Consider the following 20,895-nt stretch of genomic DNA (forward strand, 5'->3'; position numbering starts at 1 on the left):
TGAAAACATTTTACTAAAGGCTACCAGTTGACAGTGTTCCAATGGCTAGACTCTTGAGTCAGTTGCTTTCGCCTGAAAACATTTTACTAAAGGCTACCTGTTGATGGTTTACATTTTATTTTGATTTTGAATGCAATCAAAATAATTATGTGGAATATTTTTATGGAGTGTGCATGTTTTAAATAAAAAATGATTGTTGATGTGCATTATTTCATTTTACTACACATATTATCCTAAAATGAGAAACATTTTCATACATTTTTATAAATTAAAGAATGAACCACACTGGAATCATTTTTTTTTAACCTCGGCATACTAGATACTGCCCAACGCAATAATTGAGCAATTTTCTTCTCCATTTGTAGATTTTTATATTAAGGTTTTATAAATTCAATGATGAAAAATGCTCCATAGAGAAGATGCCTTCCAACCTTGATTTTAGGTTATAAAAAAGTCATGACTTGAGACAGGTATTTCAAAAACTATAATTTTAATGTAAACTATTCTACTTATGGAAAAAACTTGAAATTGAAAGATTTACTGAATTGCCATCCTCAAAATGAAGTTTAATGCTATGTTTTCAGACATTTTAATTTTTGCAGTTGAAAAAGGAGACTATTCTCTTCCATGGTAAGAAACACAAGTTTTCACATGTCCAAAGTTTTGTTTTTCCCTTCTAATTCGCCAAAAATTGGTCTTGACATTGTTCATTTTTTAGATTTCTTAAAATGAGCAAAACCCAAAATAAATGAGCTGGTGTTATACACGTAACAGTACAGAATAGACAGTAAATAACCGGTACACACAAACAAAGTCGAATTCATTAAAGAAAGATATATGGACAATGTTAAAGATTTAAAGTATTTACAGTCTTTGATATGAGTTCCACAACACTCGTTACGCTATAAAACAATAATGAATTTTATGGACCTGGTAATGTATTACTTGAATGAAAATGACTATTGGACCAGTTTTATGTCATATTATATACATGAACAGCAACCTCACAGTGACTATTACAAATGTCAATGTCAGTATTATAAAAAAGTATTATATATATATATATATATATATATATATATATATATATATATATATATATATATATATATATGTGTGTGTGATATAACAGAGGTTACGTTGGTATTGTCGGTTATGTGGTAGCGTGTCGGGGCCGGCAAGGCTAGTATTCCAATGATGAAGGGATGTAAAGACGACTGGAAACGGCGAGTACAATATAATCTAAGATGCTACTTTATTACACTAAGCTCTAAGCTACGTACATAGAGTGATGGTAAGCTGGAGACTGACTTGAGTACACGTGGGCCAAGAGAGATATACATGCCCTCATGAATAGTAATGACAGCTCATGAATATATATATATATATATATATATATATATATATATATATATATATATATATATAAACACAAAATTACTTCTTGTACAAAGTAATGATATCTGTTACTTAAGTTTCATGCATTCTGCAATCTTCTTCTGTCTGATGATTGCAGGGTGCATGAAACTTAAGTAACAGATATCATTACTTTGTACCTGAAGTAATTTTGTGTAATTATTTATAACACTCTGCTTTAGCATCGAGCACTGTAATTTTCCACGAGGACATCTGTATACTGAGCCTGGCTAAACATAGATAGCGCCATCCTCTTCTCCCTACTAGGCTAATGGCCCGCTTAATTGACCTCTACCAGAGCACGGGTCAGGACAAATCTTTCAAAGAGTCTATTATATCTAGAATTGTACATTTCAATAAAGCAGAAGTAGAATATCTACAGAGTGACCTTGGGTATAAGTACACTTCCTGATTATTGCAAACGATTAAGAATTAGGGTTCTTGATTTGATACTTCAATGGTAACTTTAAAAGGCCGATTTGCCAAAAGTGTGTGAGCTTATTAAGATCATAACAGTACAACAGGAACAGACTTCGATAAAATGTTTGATTGTTCTGTAAACAAGCAAGATACGAAATTAAGGCCTATGTATGGTCAAAATTGTTGAAAAATAGCGAGGGAGTAGTGGGTTTTTCACTTAAAACGATAATCTTGATCATGAACAGCAAATCAAATCTTCAATTCTGCGTACACAATGTCACTGTCGTGTGAGTCAGCATTGCTTCGCATGTGAGTTGGCGCTGTATTGGAAAGATCTAACTCGGCATACATCAGTCCCTCTACGTTCTTCAGAGCAGCTCTTTCATCCATTTTGACCTCTTGACCTCCTACAGTGTTACGATCAGACTTTGAATGCCCTTTCCTCCCTGAATTTGGAATTTCTTCGTAAAAAGAATCAGTCTGTTTGTTTACAGGTTGCTGCATAATTGCGTAAGCACTCTCCTTCGCAGGAATTGAATTTTTCTTCCGTTTCCGATTTCTGTCCGCTTTCGGTCGCATGGCCTCACTTCCTTGAGTATTTTCACTTGAATTCTTCCCGGGTACAAGCGGCGATAATTATCTGCATGTGGACGTATCAATTTTTTGTTCATTATCAGCTCCACTGGCCATGTTGGAACCTTTTTTGATTTTCTTCTCGGGCTTCGAATAAAAATCTTCGATACGCTCTGCTTTCGCATCTACTTGACATTATTCTTTTTTGTCACGGTTGTGTTGGTGATGGCGTGGATTTCCTTCGAATCTTAAGACACACTAAAATCATCAATGCTGCGATTAAAATCAGTAACACGGCGCCCACAATACCTCCTGCGATAGCAATTATATGTGGTCCTCCCTTTGGACTCGCTTGTCGATGACCCTGTGAACTACAAATAATACTCATTGTCGTCGAGGAAGACTGTGTTGAAAGTTCAGTCATCGGTAATGGAATACTTATGGTAATGATGGCACTAGCATTGCCTGTACCTTCTTCATTGGTAGCTTTACATGTTGCCAGATGTACACCGTTGTCTCGTAGATTATGATTTAAAATACGCAGAGACATTCCTTCCACAATAAACCTACTGCTACCGTTCACTCCGTTCAGTAAGTCATCGTCATAATACCAAACAGACTCTGTCACTTGTGGATTTGCATCTTCGTTGCAGTGCAGCACTATCTCGTCATTATCCTCTGTTACCATGACATCAGTTGGATCGATTGTCACTATTGGTGCGTACTGGATATTGAACAAGTTTGGGTTTGTGATAAATCTGGTTTGTTTTAGAAGGCAAGTGTATAGCAATGTCGATCCGTCAGAACTAGCTGGAATCCAGTAGTACGTATTGTAGGTGAATCCGTTTTGCATTTCAACAGGAGTTTCGATCATACCATTTGGATACTTTTGATGCCAAATCAACTGAGCTTGTGGGTTAGATACTTGTGCTAACCATGTTAAAGTGTATGAATCGCCTGACCTGACTAATGCATTATTAGTTTGTGGAATATTCTGACCTTTCGAATCCCTCAAACGGCATATTGGCGTATTTGTAGAAGTGGTCGAATCCAGGACTATATGTTGGCATGAGCGGTCCTCGATCTACCGACGGGTACAATGATTCCATTGGATCCTGTCACCGCACACTGATAGGTACCACTGTCGAATTCAGCTGTTGATAAGGAAACAGAGTTCACCAACAAGGCCAAGTTGCCCGCGCTAATTTGAATTAAAATATATCTGTCTCTGTCTATGAGGTGATTTGCGAACGATCGGAACGTATCACCGTCGCTGATTATCTCTCCGTTTTTAATCCATGATAATGTTTGTCCTGTTGCCAGTAAACTAACCTTGCACTCGAACTGTAAAGAATAAATGATTCCAGTTGTTCCGGTACTTCCTTGTACACACACCTTCGTGACATCTGCTGGCTGTATCTCAAAATCAACGGCTGGAATACCTGTTGATCCAGAAAGAATGCTGATCAAGATAATACACAGCATGTCAGGCAGTTCTGGAGTCATATTATGAAACAAATATTTGTAGACATTGAAACTACCGCAATGTAGGACAAGTGAATATGTCTTGGAAAGGTTTTTGTCACTCTATATTTTTCGCATGCACTTCAATCCCCATGTGAAGGTCTGACTTGTCAATCACTTCCGAGTTCGCTGCACGTGAAGAGGGTGCGATCTCTTCACAATTTCTTTTGTTTCCTCACAATATTTATCATAGACTCAGAAATACAGAGCCATAAAGATGCAAATCTCTAGTGTCGGTGGTGTGCAAATTAAAAGTTTGTTTTGCAAAGTGTACTAATGCTTATGAAATCTGCAGTTCATGTGAAAAGTATGACAAAGTCCTGATACTTTTCTGTTTTGTCTTTGAGAATTCAGTATAATTATAGGAAAGCCACATGCACTAATATTTCGCAATATATTTGATACAGTGACAGACATTAAAAAGAGAAAAATTGCCAAGATATTTTCGTTCTCATTGATGCAACTATTTTCCATTGTATCATAGCTTTTCTGTGAAAAGATGCTTCTTTCATTACTAAAATAATAGTTAACAAAAGGCAATTTTGTCACTATTATCTGTGGTTTCATGGTTTCACTGTTAAAAGAAAAGGTCCTCTCAGACACCGCGCACATCAGATTTGGCTACAACTTGTAAAAGAAGCTCTCTATGGCTTCTCAGGAGAATAATTGGATGGTTGGCGAGTCCAAACATCCATCAAACTTTTTGACTTACTGCTTTTCTCTCTGTGATATTAAAGATTGGCAGCCATTTATGTACAACAGTTCAGGTCATCTGGTTAAGCATAGAAAGTGTGAAAAACATTCACAGCTTATGCAAAATACTATATTCAAACTTAAATATTGACACTTTGAAATTCCTATCTTACAACTGACATGACAACATTTTTGTTAAAATACAGAATGACTGAATGTTTAAAATATACCATATATATATATATATATATATATATATATATATATATATATATATATATATATATATATATATATATATATATATATATATATATATATATATATATATATATTTCGAAATTTGAAATAGGGCAGCCACGTTTTGACGTCGGCAAAAATTATCCAACAACCCAACCCCCAAGCCCCCGGGCAGAAACTGACCAGTCCCTAAGTCACTACCATACCGGAAATTGTGCTTGTACAATGAGTTTCATTTGAATAGAGCCTTTAGTTAATATCTTCACACCTCTTGCCATAACATATGATGTTCGAATCGTACAAAAGGCCATGGCTTTCTATTTTGAGCTTTTAACTCCAGAGGACGGGATTTTCCCTACATTTAAACTCGCCTTGACTGCAGCTACCTATTTTCGCAATTTTTCGCTCCAGTCTAAGCTAGAACTTAAAGCTAAGTGCATCTTATTTCGTACACCTTCGTCGGGTAGTGTTCTCCTACAGTAATTTAAAACAAAATGGACTCAATGTCAGAAATTGTGTCTCTTTATTTCTATTTAAAAAGCAATCACTATTGGTAATATTCTTTTTGATGTTCATTTGACCACATTCCCTCCGTCAATTTTAGCTTACATCACACACATTCACTCAAACGTATAAGAAGCAAATTAGAGGAACCGTGTCTCTTTACTATCAAGTATTTTCAGAAAAAGCAGTTGCTAAACATTCTGTCTATGAAATCACAAGTACAAGTACAGTACTGGTTCATTTTACATACAGCTAAAATTACATTCCGGTAAATAATATGGCGGGGAGATTCAAGTCTGAATATATCAGGTAATTTTCAACCTTAACTTCAAAAATATGACTATTACAGCATTTGTTCTAAAACTTGGTTGTGCGCGAACATATCGGAGACGATCAAACATTCCTTCATGTCGAAAACCATTTACGCAAATAGTTCAGGACTTCTGCTAAGAGTGTCGACGGCGTTGACTGAGCACTTGCCATGGACATACTTGAGTTCAGCTACACGAAAGTGTATCTTGATGTCTGAAATCCGGGCGTCATCATCAATGAGCTGATAGAGTACTTTGTCAGTTTATCATGTGTATCATATTCTTACCAAGTCCTTGATCGGTTAGTTAACGGCGAGATTGAGTGGTTGTAGACGATCAGTACAACAAGCCGGTGCGTTGAAGACTTTGTAGCCATGTTATGCTCGCGCAGCTTATAGCGGTCTTTTCAGGATGGACTCTGCACTAGTTTTAGCACTACGTCCATACTCGAAGATTTGTGTACTATCTTTTTAGGATGAGTGCCTTTACACCTGCACTATCTGTGCGTTGACAATGCCACCAGATTTATGGATTACACGGTCGGCCTCTTGAACATGCGAGCCTATAGGTCTTGACCAAGAAGTCAAGTTTGACTTGAGTTCACCGACTGGTCGCTAACTAGGGAATCTTCAAACAGCCTGGATGATTTCACAAATGTTGTTACGAAAAATACGTTTGTTCTCAGCTATCCCAATCGGAAGCCTTGGTTAACGTTCAATAAAGAAAATTACTTAAAGGTGAAAGCATCTGGGGCGGATGATGCAACATTGTACAAACCACACCGAATGGGATACGAACAAAGATATTAAGTCTGTCGAAAGTTGAGGTAACTTTAAAGAAAAGGTTATCTTGACGTTGGTGGTAAGGTATAAAGGCAGTAACATGTTCCAAGATGTAGTGCTGTCAACAGTGATGCCATCCTTTCAGATTGTCTGAATGATTTTTATGCTCACTTTGACAAGAAAAATCAAGAGTCCAAATTGAATTTGGAAACTGTCACGGAACATTGATCCGTGTAAAAACGTACCTTTTGCGTAGCAAAGCAGGTTGAGCAAATTTCAAGAAATGGTAAAGCCATGGATAAACAACGCCAAAGGTGTACGTACTAACGGAATGATGCCAAAGGTTGCCATATAAAAGGTGCGATAAATTATTTTGGGGGAAAGAGTTGTAAATTTCACGATAGCCATGCGGAGAAATACAACCATGTACGGTATCGGTATGCTCGCGTAATAATGTGACATAGTAAACCAAGGAAGGGTTGACGATGAAAATTTGAATATTAAAAAGTTATTGCAAAATGCAAAGACGAAAATATTTTTCATATCTTAAGACTTTTTATGTGTAATATTACGTACAATTGTTTTGGCTAAAAGGTGTGAACAATACTGTGCCCGATTGTCGCGGATTGTCTAAGAGTTTTTTAATCGACCAACAGCAGCCTTTCTCTTGTACATCGTTTCCTTACTTGTTTCATTTTTAAGATGACATATGTTGGAAAACGAAGCGAGAACAACACAACCGGCAAAATTGCTGTGCCATTTGATTCTGTAATGACGCAAAATATCGGGTCGGTTATAGATCGGTGTTCAACATTACCTTAGACAATTTATTTCCTGAAGAAAGTGTTTTGTACTCTCACGGTTAATATATTCAGTTGAAAGATCAGAAATGCATCAATTAATATTTGAACTTTGCAAGTTTCAGCTTACTTCACATAGTTTTACTTTGTAATTTTGTAATTTTGTAATTTTATTACTCAATTTTATTACAGTAACTTTACTCGTATACATCTAAGTTTAAATTATCGTGGTTACTTCTCATATCGAATTGGTGATAAATGTGCAAATCTTGTGTAACAATTGCGGAACAGCATGTACAAAAATTGTATTTCTAGTCAAATGGCAACAGTCTTGAGATGGTGTACGTGTACCTTTCAATCTGATTATATTACTAGGACGTTACATTGGTACATAATGCAGAGCTCTTTACATACAACAAAGCTGTCGTTCCCGTCTGTAATATCCACGCTTCAAACGATGTTAAAGTATTGGCATTCAAGAACAAACAATGTAGGTCCTTCTGATTAAGTGATCGATCGAGGAACTTATTCTCACTTTTTCATGAGACTTTGCCAACTGTACGAGGTACGCTTTTATGATTGTTCAAAATATCGCAAACGTTTTCTACAGCAGACATTTAAGGGGGAGCTTTGTTTTGGTTCGGATGATAACGAGTGATAAGGCCAGAAAGAAAAAAATAAATTGTTCATCGGAATTCTACTTTGCCCGATTTAGAATTTTTTTTTTTATTTCAGCAAATTCATACTTCTGCAATGCAAAATTATACTTTAGTACCGCCGATGGCGGCGCCCTACACTTCGTCGGGTTTTCGCGAGCCTGTGGGATTCTGAATGAGACTTCCGACGTGTCTGCATTGAGCTCTGTCAACACGTTGTTGCGACATCTAAAATATAGTGTTGAATTCAATAACCAGTATCAGTTTATCTTGTCAGTGACATTTCTGGTTAGCTTAAGGGGAAAAGATTATTTTGCCTTGTCTGCATCCCGGCAAAAACGTCCGAGGGACCACGATTACCTTTGGCGTGAAAAAAAAATTAAAAAATTAGCTGGCCACTCCTGAACCTTGGTCCAAAATTTCCGATGTTCAAGACGTTTTTCTCTGGCCTAAACATAACATATCTTGAATAATCAATAGTCTATTCAGTGAGGCTTCTTTTGTATATGGTATCCCTGTTATTTTGTGGTTTTCCATTTAAATTTCCAAGTTGTTGTAGGGGTGTAGATGGATATCGTTGTTTATGTAAGCTTGATATTTTTCATAACTCTGTTTTTCAAATTTTGAAGGGCATTTACATTCTCGGCTCTGCGTAAATTGACCCTCTGTCGTTCCAGCTGATTGTCGCGTATTTTTGCGCTGTGCAAAGTTTGTGTGATCTAACTCCGCGTAGGTCAGCCCTTCAGCATTAACTGTGACATCAGCTCGTATATCATTTGATCTTTCTTTTGTACTTTTGCCATTATCGTTGCACCCCTATTTATTTTTAGCAGAGTAGTGAACAATGCATTCGTGGTAGACAAAGTCGTTTGCATGCCCGACTTCCTCTGTGGTGGTATCCATTTTTTCATCAGGCCATTTTATTCTGTAATGACGCAAAATATCGGATCGGTTATAGTTCGGTGTTCAAAAGTACCTTAGACAGTTTATTTTTTGAAGAAAGTGTTTTGTACTCTCAAATTAATATATTCGGTTGAAAGCACTGAAATGCATCTATTAGTATTAGAACTTTGCAACTTTCAACTTACTTCAGATAATGCTTGTCTTTAGAATACTATTCTAATAGGTATACCACGTACTTCATATTCCTACATGTACTTGTGTCGAGTATCTGTGAGGATAGTCTGTGCATTAACACACACCTCCCTTTTAACAGACCGTAAATCTAATTTAAAGCAATTTTGCTATACATTGTGAAGCGTCTCTATTTCCCTATATACCAACGTTTTAGCCTCTCAACCGCAACGCATATTGTGAACAATATTAAATGTAATTTTGAACAATTTATTATAATCCGAACTTTAATTCAGATATCAACAGTGACGTTGAATGTTCAATACACTTTTATAGATTACAGCAAGGTAGAATGCGCCTCGAGGACAGATATTCGGACTCTCAAATTTTTAATATTTGTTTCTAATCTACAACCTGTTGTGGCTCATTTTGAAAGCTCGTGGGGTAAGAATACTTTTGTACGTCATAGCTATTCACAAAATTGAAAAAAAAAATCTCCGTCGAGTTAACAAAGGCATAGACGCCATTTTGAATTTCAAACATCGGTAAATCTGGAGTAATTTGTTCCTATAGTACCAAAATTTTCAGTGACCTCCGACATTTATTCGTGAGTTTGAAAGAGAATTGTTAAAAAATTCCTTCGGAAAAATTTGAGCAAAAGTTTAATTATTTACTTCCGACGCGTATACTACCTTAAATCCAGTAATCTGCAGTTTACTTTAACTATTCTTCCTGATCAACCTAGTTTTCAAGTTTTTATGTGCTCTGTTACCTCCCTACCGCCTTGGGGTATTGAAGTGTGTTTTAAAAAGATAGAAATCTATATTTGCAAGGATTCGTGTTTTAAAGAAAAGAATTACCGTTATAGCTTTTCAAAAATTGAGAAATTAATTTATTTACATCTAGCTGACACAGGGATGCAAAAAAAAATTTGACAAAGAGTTTAAGGTTTTGACTTCTTGACTTTCTAGGTGCATACTACCTTAACTCCAGTATCTGCATGATCGTTTTAATGAAAATGTATATATTATTTTTCCATCTCGTTTATCATAAGAGAGTATGGTTCAAAAATTGTAAACAACGGACTAAACAATTTTATGTGAAGAAAAGAACATTGATGCAGATGGATCTTCTATGCTTCTCGACTTGAAAAACATTATCAGTTTGAAATCATAGTATTTTATTAAAATTGTTTTCATAAGTAGGATGTTATAGCTTGTACTGTGACATAAGACAGATCGGGAGACGTATGGCTGGATTTCAAAGCAGCAATGTCTAAACCGTAAATTGTAAAGAGACAAATGCAATATAAAAGTTGGACATTTTCCCCGTATAAGTGTCTCGTTTTGCTTGGGTACATCAGATAATCGTGTGCGGCGTACTTGTCTTTATTGCCATTAAATTCGAGAGCAGCTATAAGTAGATGCAGCAAATAATGCGCTCTTGAGTGAAAATCACGGCTCGTCATGTATTGATCTTTAAATTAGGGTGTCAATTTCCCTTCTGTACGTTTCGCTAGCCTTGCTCTCATTGAGCGGTCTCAGTCAGAAAAATGTAACAACTTAGCCGGCTATTGAACCACTCTTTCTTGGGAGTGGAGATTTAGCTGAGCGGCTCTCTCTGTGGCCTCTCCGCTAGGTGACTGATGCCGTATGTTGTGGTTCGAACCCGATTGAAAACTAGCGTGTATAATGCCTCTAATTTAAACGCATAAGAGTGCATGCCACACGGCTGTAAATTCAGATTTTTATTCAATCATAAAGCATCTTTACTATTGTAGACTCAAAAAGTATGCATTGTGCACTCTAACAAAGAGACTTTAATGTTCAATGTTACATAGATAACTCAGATATATTCTAATATCTCACTTCTCATTTTTCATAAAATGTAAGCTTTACGGGCAGCAACTGGAATGTTTCGGTAATCTGCGTGTCATAAATACGTCAGAAAGAAGTGCAACGAAAGCAACTCTGATTGATGTTTTTGGTACAAATATGTAGCTAAAACACTATTGAAAACTGAATGACTTCAAAAGATAAAGTTTAGGATAAAGTCAAAGTGATATAATTTTGAAAAATGGTTCTTAACCATTCGAAAGCTCGGTTAACCATCTTGTTGTCGAAACTTCACAGCTTTAGATTTACTCCCAACAAAATATGCAAAAGATTCATCAAGTGCGAATGCAATAGACTTTCGTGTCAAAAGAACCAACCATGAGAAACGGAAATAAACATGGGCGGAAAAACAAACAGATATACGATTTTCTGTCGGTAGCAGTGTTGACAAGTCGTACGCGTAAACTCATTCTCCAAAACAAAGTCTCAAGCAAAAAAAAGTATTATTGAGTGATTGTTGAACATCAGCATGCCTGCTCGACAGTAGTGATCACAATGTCATTTTAAGTTAAAGTTGATGATTTGCCGCGGGAATTGTTAAAATATTCTATAGTTTATGTTTAGTAATTTCACAAATTCCATCGAAGCTCTGTGTTTAACCATACGCGTGAGGACCATATCAAGGGATTCGACATTTTAAGGTCAATGATACCATTCATTTTCCAATTATAATACTAGGGATAACTTATTTGCCAGACGCTACATGATTTGTAGTCTTAGCTAATTAAATCGAAGAATTAGCTCTACATATTACAATAAAAAATTAATTAGCACACAAAACTGAATGCTATATGTAATTTCATATTGTTAACAAGTATAATACAAAGCTAAATAACCGTCATTATTTATATATGAATTTCCGTTCGTTATTAACCAATTGGATCAGCAACATCAGGAAGAATTATGCACAAATGAAATAGCCCTACTAAAACAATGACTCTTCAATACAACATTTAATAGTTTTCTATAAAGTCCATTCTGTAATCGATCGTACTTTTGTAGCTCAGCCTCAATTGTGTATCTGTCGGTCAAATCAAGTCATGTATTTTAAGGAAAGGGAATAGCTATATCAAAATGACTAATTTATTCTGTTCTTTTCATAATACCCTTTCCCCGTGTTTTCAATACAGATATTTATTACCATTTACTCATTGTCCTTCACACAACTCTCTTTGCATGTGGGCCAAATGCCTCGAAAGGAAAATAAATAAAATCAGTGTCAAATATATTTTTCTTGCAAATAGAGTACCCTGTCAGTCACTCTTCGACAAACCGATAATAATTACACATGTATATCTTTGATATTACTGTAGTGTAGAGCATGATATGAATTAACGAGGATATTTTGAATGAAAACAATGTTTCTGATTTTATAATTCAAACCCGGATAACGGTCACGTGAACGTTAGCCATAAAAACTTCAATAGCAATTGACATTACATAATTTTTGCCGGTGATATTATTATGTTTTCGCACTTTCTTTTATGAATGCCAATGTTTTTATATCTGACTAGAATGTGTAAATAGAACTAAGTTAAGCTGACATTCATTGTGATTATCGTTTGTGTCGGCGATTTGCCTCCTTTCTGTGATAACAGCACATTTTAGATTATGTAGCATGGATGTGAAAAGGAGAAAAAGTATCATCACATTCGCAAAAGAAGCCAAAAAATGAGATTCTCTGTTATGACAAGTTAGACAGCATTTCTGCGGTAACTCTCAGAGATTGTCCTTGGCTAGCCCTAAGTACACGCTATCGTTTCGTACCCCGAGGCTTTGATAGTGTTCAACTTCATCAGCAACCCTATTCTGATCGGATGCTAAATATCCACGACCGACGCTGTCTGCGTTGTTCGTGCCCGCGCTGCTAATACCACCTTCTTCACGTATATCTTGATATTCTTGTATATCTTGATATTCTGCATCATGATAATCAGCTTGACTATCATTAGCGACAAGTTCAAGATCGATGGCGGTGTTAACTATCTCCCTTCTGTCTGGTTTACTTTTGAGATCGAAGGATTTTAAACGGTATTGCATGAACATAAAACAAGAAACGCAAGAAACGATAACTCCAACTACCAATCCAATGAAAGCGGAACCCCAAGCAGTCCGGCAGTTGGCCCAATTTCGTCACATCTTCATATCCACATGAACAACAAGACTGATTATCATCAACAGTTGGAAATTTTGATGTTGCTAGCACCGTAAGCTTTGCTGATCAGTTGTTACTCTGATATCGACATTTGAAGTAGCGCTGGCGTTTCCTGTACCAACTTCATTGGCAAATACGCAAGTTATTGAATGTTCACCATTGTCCTGTGAGTCAAATATCAAAATAATGAGATTCATACCTTCAATACTAAATCTGACACTACCGTTCACTACGTTATTTGTCATAATACCAAACAAGCTCTGTAACTTGTGGATTTGCATCTTGATTGCAGTGCAGCACTATCTCGTCATTCTCCTCTGTTACCATGACATTAGTTGGATCGATTGTCACTATTGGTGCGTATTGGACATTGAATCTGATGGAACAGTTCGAGTTGGAGGACAAATCATCAATGCAATGAAGGTCAAACTTGGTCCATCCTTGTTAACAGGAATCCAATAATAAGTAACATAGCGAAATCCGTTTGATGTTCCGTTTAAGGTTGATTCAACAACGTCGTTGGGATAGTGTTTATACCAAAGTAAATGAGCCAGCTGGCTATCTAGCGTTGAGAAACACGTCAAAGCATAGGAATTACCCATCAACACAGATATAGGATCCGGCTTACCAATAGGAATATGAGCCGTCAAATTAATCACTTTGCAGATTGGTTTGTTTGTAGTTTGAGGTGAATCCATGACATATATGTTTGCATGTGCAGTTCTCGATTTGCCGTCTGGTACAACGACGCCATTTGATCCTGTCACTGCACATTGATAACGACCACTGTCAAATGCAGCTGTTGATGCCGAGACAAAGTATACCATCAAGGCAGTGTGATTCGCATTATGGTTAACTACGTATCTATCACTGTCTACGAGGTGATTTACATTTGACCGAAACGTATAGCCGTTACTGATTATCTCTCCATTCTTAATCCACGATAATGTCTGGTCCGATTCCAATGAACTATTAACCGCACACTCGAATTCGAAGGCAAACGAATTAGTAATACCAGTCGCCCTAATACTTTCTTGTCCGAACACCCTCGTAACATCTGCTGGCTGTGTCACAAAATAAACAGCTGAAAGACCTGTTAGTGCAGAAAGAATGCTTAACAAAATCAAACACAGCGATGAAGCAAGTCCATGAGACATAGTGTGAACAAATGTCATGTGGCATTGAAATCTACCAGTATGGGTAAAGAAATCTGTGCCGCCGGAAAGTGACTCTCCACAGTTTTTAGCATGCACTCATAATTCCATATGCTACATTTGTAATCCACTTCTGGTTTCGGTACCTTTGAAGAGTGCGATCATAAAATCCAAGGCTGACCTTTGTGATTGAAGTGTGAAGCAGGTTTACAAAAGTATGAATATTCTAATGAATTATTCTTAGTAGTTTTCGCATGCACGACTACTTCAAAGTGGCCAATGTCCTCTAAAGACGCTTACCATAAGTATCAAATATTTAGGAAGGGATCTTATCATTATAATCTTGAGCGTTAGCGGTGTTATATTTCACCCGCCGAAGCATCTCACTGAGGCTTACAAAGACAATTACCATTAAAGTTACTATTCAGGCCGTTTCCTGAAATCCATTACTGTACATTAGTCTATTTTTGACTTTTGTATCACGGTACTTTTTAATGGGGTCATAATTGAATGCTTTGATGGGCATCGACTCTGCATGTCTAAAGTTGTTCAACTATTAAAAACCAGAGAATATGTAACTCTGAATGCGATTCGAGAACTGAGTTCCGCTTACATAAAACAAAGGCAACAGCCAAAATGTACTTTAAAATATGTAGCCATAGTGAGAGTTAAGGTAATGATCTCTGGCATGCTCTTCATATTCAATCATGGCGTTTTACTGGCACCCGAGTGCATTATGAAGCGGTCCAGCGCCAATAACATCGTTTTACCTATATCTGTCTGCAACTCACAAATGAGACCACAAAGTTTATCATACCAAGTGGCATGGTCCGTCACATACAATTTAAAGGTATTACATGTTCTCACCTGGTAAAAATAGGGTCTTTCGAATACTATTCTAATATGTATACCACGTACTTCATGTTCCTACAGGTATTTGTGTCGAGTAGCTGTGAGGATAGCCTGTGCATGAACACACACCTTGCTTTTAACAGTATGCAAGTCTTATGTGAAGCAATTTTACTGTACGTTGTGAAGCGTCTCTATTCCACTGAATAACACGTTTTAGCCTCTCAACCACAACGTATTTTGTGAAGATTAATTAAATGAAATTTTGAACAATTTATACAAATCCGAACCTTAATTCAGATATCAACAGTGACGTTGAACGTTTATACTTTTAAAGATTGCAACAAGGTAGAATGCGCCTCGGGGACAGATATTCGGACTCTCAAACTTTTACTATTTGTTTCTAATCTACCACCTCTGGTGCTCATTTTGAAAGCTCGTGGGGTAAGAATACCTTTTTACGTCATAGCTATTCAAAAATTGAAAGAATATTTTTTCTTGGAGTTAACACAGGGAAAGAGGCCAAACATCTGTAAATCCAGGCTTATTTGTTTCTATAGTACCCAAAGTTTCAGTTACCCCGACATTCGGGAAAATTTGAGCAAAAGTTTTTACTTTCGAGGCGTATACCACCTTAAATCCAATAATCTGCATTTTACTTTAACTATTTTTCCTCATCTACCATGTTTTCAAATTTGTATGTGCTCTCTTACCTTCAGTCCGCCCTGGGGGTCGTACAGTGTGTTCTAAAAATAAAAATATATTTTGTAAGGGCTCATTTAAAGATCGTGTTTTAACGAAAACAATTACCGTCATAGCTTTTCAAAAATTGAAAAATGCAGGAATGCTGGTTAGTTTGAATTCGAAACATCGATAAACCTGGGGTAATTTGTTTCTCTAGTATCAAAATTTGCACTGTTACCCCCCCCCCCTCCATTTTAATCGTAAGTTTGAGAGAGAATTGAAGAAAGATTCCTTGGGGAAAGTTTGACCAAAACGTTTAAGTTTTTGACTTTCTTGGTGCATACTACCCTAAATCCAGTATCTGCATGATAAATCTGTCGTTTTAATGAACATGTAAATATTATTTTTCAATCTCGTTTATCATAAGAGAGTATTGTTCAAAAATGTAAAAACGGATTAAACAACTTTATGTAAAGAAAAGAACATTAAAACAGATGGATCTTCTATGCTTCTCGACTTGAAAAACATCAGTTTGAAATCATAGTTTTTTATTAAAATTGTTTTCATAAGTAGGATGTTATAGCTTGTACTGTGACAGTGGACAGATCGGGAGATGTATGGCTGGATTTCAAAGCAGCAATGTCTAAATAACCGTACATGGTAAGAGCTACTGGGTCTCGACAAATGCAATATAAAAATTGGACATCTAGCCCTTAAAGGTGTCTCGTTTTGCTTGGGTACATCCAGGGCAGATAATCATGTGCGATGTACTTTTCTTTATTGCCATTCAATTCGAAAGCAGTTTTAAGTAGATGCAGCAAATAATGCGCTCTTGAGTGAAAATCAACGATTGTCATGTATTGATCTTTAAATTAGGGTGTCAATTCCCTTTCGGTACATTTCGCTAGCCTTGCTCTCATTTGCATAGCACTTCTGACCTCGGACTTGGCATGACGTGTCATAGTAACGGTTAAATCATTGTTTCGATAGAAATATCTTATGTATTATATAGTTACTCGATTATTATTACTTTCTAGACGTAATTGGTATAATACATGTTTCGAGCCGTGCTTAGGTTTAATGTTTATTACTTTCACTGTGTCTCAACACAAAACACTTGGCCAATAAAACCCCTTTAACTAATTTTTGTATAAAAGAGAGGGTTATATAATCGAATACGGTCACCGATGTCAATGAAAGATATATCTTTAATATACAACAAAGAATACAACAACAGAAGTGTCATCAGTCATCATTTATCACTTTCAGCATATGTGTTTCAATGTCCCTAATTAAAACGAATAAGAGTGCATGCCACACGGCTGTAAAATAATATTTTTAATCAATCATAAATTATCTTTAGTATTGTAGACACAAAAAGTATGCATTGTACACTCTAGCAAAGGCATTTTAATGTTCAATGCTACATAGATAACTCAGATATATTTGTGAAAGTATTCCAAAAGTAATATCTCACTTCTCAATTTTAATAACATGTAAGCTTTACGAGCAGCAATTGGACTCTTTCGGTAATCTGCGTGTCATGAATACGTCAGAAAAAAGTGCAACGAAAGCAACTCTGATTGATGTTTTTAGTACAAATATGTAGCTAAAACACTATTGAAAACTGAATGACTTCAAAAGGTTAGGTTTAGGATAAAGTCAAAGTGATATAATTTTAAAAATGGTTCTTAACCATTCGAAAGCTCGGTTAACCATCTTGTTGTCGAAACTTCACAGCTTTAGATTTACCTCCAACAAAATATGCAAAAGATATCATCGAGTGCGAATGCAATAGACTTTCGTGTCAAAAGAACCAACCATGAGAAACGGAAATAAACCTGTGCGGAAAAACAAACAGATATACGATTTTCTGTCGGTAGCAGTGTTGACAGGTCGTACGCGTAAACTCATTCTCCAAAACAAAGTCTCAAGCACAAAAAAGTATTATTGAGTGATTGTTGAACATCAGCATGCCTACTCGACAATAGTGACACAATGTCAATTTAAGTTAGAGTTTATGGTTTTGCCGCGGGAATTGTTAAAATATAATATATTTTATGTTTAGTAATTTCACAAATTCCATCGAAGCTTTGGGTTTAATTATACGCGACGGTGAGGACCATATCAAGGGATTCGAAATTTCAAGGTCAATGATACCATTCATTGTCCCATTATAATACTAAGGATTACTTATTTGCCAGACGCTATTTGATTTGTAGTCTTAACTAATTAAATCTAAGAATTAGCTCTACACATTGCAATAACAGATTAATTGGCGCACAAATCGAGTGCTATATGTATTTTCATATTGTTGAAGGGTATAATACAAGGCTAAATCGATGTCATTATTTACTACTGAATTTCCGTTTGTTATTTACGAACTGGATCAGCAACATCGGGAAGAATTATGCACAAATCAAATAGCCCTACCAAAACAATGACTCTTCAATACAACATTTGAATCTTTTCTATAAAGTCTATTCTGTAATCGATCGTACTTTTGTAGCTCAGCCTCAGATTATGTATCTGTCGGTCCAAATCAAGTCATGTATTTTAAGGGAAGGGAATTGCTATATCAAAATGACTAATTTATAAATCACTTGATTTATTTTTTGTCTAATTATTATTGGTAGATTTATATAAAGATGCACTTTCTTTCTCTGCTGTTTCTGTTCTTTTCATAATACCTTTTCCCCGTGTTTTCAATACAGATATCGATTACCATTTATTCATTTTCCTTCACACAACTTCCTTTGCATGTGGGCCAAATGCCTCGAAAGGAAAATGAATTAAGTCAGTGTCAAATATACTATTCTTCCAAATAACATATACAGTACCCTGTCAGTCACTCTTCGACAAACTGATAATAATTACACATGTATACCTTTGATATTACTGTATAAGGGGTTTATGTCAGCGAGTGTAGAGCATGATATGAATTAACGAGGATATTGTGAGTGAAAACAATGTTTCAGATTTCATAATTCAAACCCGGATAACGGTCACGTAAACGTTTACCATAAAAATCTTCAATAGCAATTGACATTACATAAATTTTTGCCGGTGATATTATTATGTTTTCGCACTTTCTTTTATGAATGCCAATATTTTTATATCTGTCTAGAATGTGTAAATAGAACTAAGTTTGCGTCGGCGATTTGCCACCTTTCCATAATAACAGCACATTTTATATTATGTAGCATTGATGTGAGAAGGTAATAAAGAATTAAATTATCACATTCGCAAAAGAAGCCAAAAATGAGATTCTCTGTTATGACAAGTTAGACATCATTTCCGCAGTAACACTCAGAGATCGTCCTTGGCTAGCCCTAAGTACACGCTATCGTTTCGTACCCCGAGGCTCTGATAGTGTTCAACTTCATCAGCAACCCTATTTAGATCGGATGCTAAATATCCACGACCGATGCGGTCCGCATTTTTCGTGCACGCGCTGCTAATACCACCTTCTTCACGTATATCTTGATATTCTTGTATATCTTGATATTCTGCATCATGATAATCAGCTTGACTATCATTAGCGACAAGTTCAAGATCGATGGCGGTGTTAACTATCTCCCTTCTGTCTGGTTTACTTTTGAGATCGAAGGATTTTAAACGGTATTGCATGAACATAAAACAAGAAACGCAAGAAACGATAACTCCAACTACACATCCAATGAAAGCCGACCCTACAAACAGTCCGGCATTTGGCCCCATTTTGTCACTATCTTCGTATCCACTGACTAACAAGGACGATTATCATCAACAGTTGGAGAGATTGAAGTCGCTAGCTCCCTAACCTTTGGCTGATCAGTTGTTACTCTGATATCGACAATCAAAGTAGCGCTGGCATTTCCTGTACCAACTTCATTGGCAAATGCGCAAGTTATCACATGTTTACCATTGTCCTGTGAGTCAAATGTCAAAATAATGAGACTGATAGCTTCCATACGAAATTTGACACTACCGTTCACTATATTATCATCATAATACCAAACAGGTTCTGTAACTTGTGGATTTGAATCCTGCTTGCAGTGCAGCACTATCTCGTCGTTTTTCTCTGTTACCGTGACTTCAGTTGGATCGATTGTCACTATTGGTGCGTACTGGATATTGAATCTGATGGAGCAGGTCGAGTTGGAGGACACATCATCAACGCAAATGAAAGTCAAACTTGGCCCATCCTTGTTAACAGGAATCCAGTAATAAGTAACATATCGAAATCCGTTTGATGTTCCGTTCAAAATTGATTCAACAACATCATTGGGATAGTGTTTGTACCAAAGCAAATGAGCCAGCTGGTTATCTAGTGTTGAGAAGCAAGTCAAAGCATAAGAATTACCCACCACCACAGATATAGAATCCAGCTGACCGATGGGAGTATGATCCGTCAAATTAATCACTTGGCAGATTGGTTTGTTTATAGTTGGAATTGAATCTATGACATATATGTTGGCGTGTGCATTTCTCGATCTGCCGTCTGGTACAACAACGCCATTTGATCCTGTCACTGCACATTGATAAATACCACTGTCAAATACAGCCGTTGATGCCGAGGCAGGTTTAACCACCAAGGCAGTGTGATACGCATTTTGGGTAACTACGTATCTATCGCTGTCTACGAGGTGAGTTATATTTGACCGAAACCTATTACCGTTACTAATTATCTCTCCATTCTTAATCCACGATAATGTCTGGTCCGATTCCGCTGAACTATTAACCACACACTCGAATTCGAAGGAATTAGTAATAGTAGTCCCAATACTTTCTTGTCCGTACACCCTCGTAACATCTGCTGGCTGTGTCACAAAATCAACAGCTGAAAGACCAGTCAGTGCAGAAAGAATGCTGATCAAAATCAAACACAACGACGAAGCAAGTCCAGGAGACATAGTGTGAAACAAATGTCATGAGGCATTGAAATCTACCAGTATGTGGTAAAAGAAACGTATGCGCCGAAAGTGGCTCTCCAGAGTTTTTAGCATGCACTTATAATTCAATATGCTCCATTTGTTATCCACTTCTGGTATCGTAACCTTTGAAGAGAGTGCGACCATAAAAACCCAAGGCTGACGTTTATGATTGAAGTGTGCAGTGGGTTTACAAAAGTATGAATATTCTTATGAATTTTCTCAGTATTTTTCGCATGCACGACTACTTCA

At 36.5% G+C, this 20,895-nt stretch overlaps 1 protein-coding gene across 1 annotated transcript; it reads right to left on the minus strand.

Annotated features, from left to right (window-relative positions):
- Positions 1–19,476: 19,476 nt before the first annotated feature.
- LOC139128634 (cell adhesion molecule 4-like) lies at positions 19,477–20,625 on the minus strand. Its single transcript, XM_070694374.1, has one exon. It carries the CDS (start codon positions 20,623–20,625, stop codon positions 19,477–19,479), a length of 1,149 nt encoding a protein of 382 aa, XP_070550475.1.
- Between the last annotated feature and the right edge of the window lie 270 nt (positions 20,626–20,895).

The sequence above is a fragment of the Ptychodera flava genome, unplaced genomic scaffold (assembly GCF_041260155.1).
Source record: "Ptychodera flava strain L36383 unplaced genomic scaffold, AS_Pfla_20210202 Scaffold_62__1_contigs__length_770838_pilon, whole genome shotgun sequence".
Lineage (NCBI taxonomy): Eukaryota > Metazoa > Hemichordata > Enteropneusta > Ptychoderidae > Ptychodera > Ptychodera flava.

Excerpts from the sequence above, each read along its gene's own strand:
- LOC139128634 (XM_070694374.1), bottom strand. The coding sequence starts at position 20,625 with ATGTCTCCTGGACTTGCTTCGTCGTTGTGTTTGATTTTGATCAGCATT.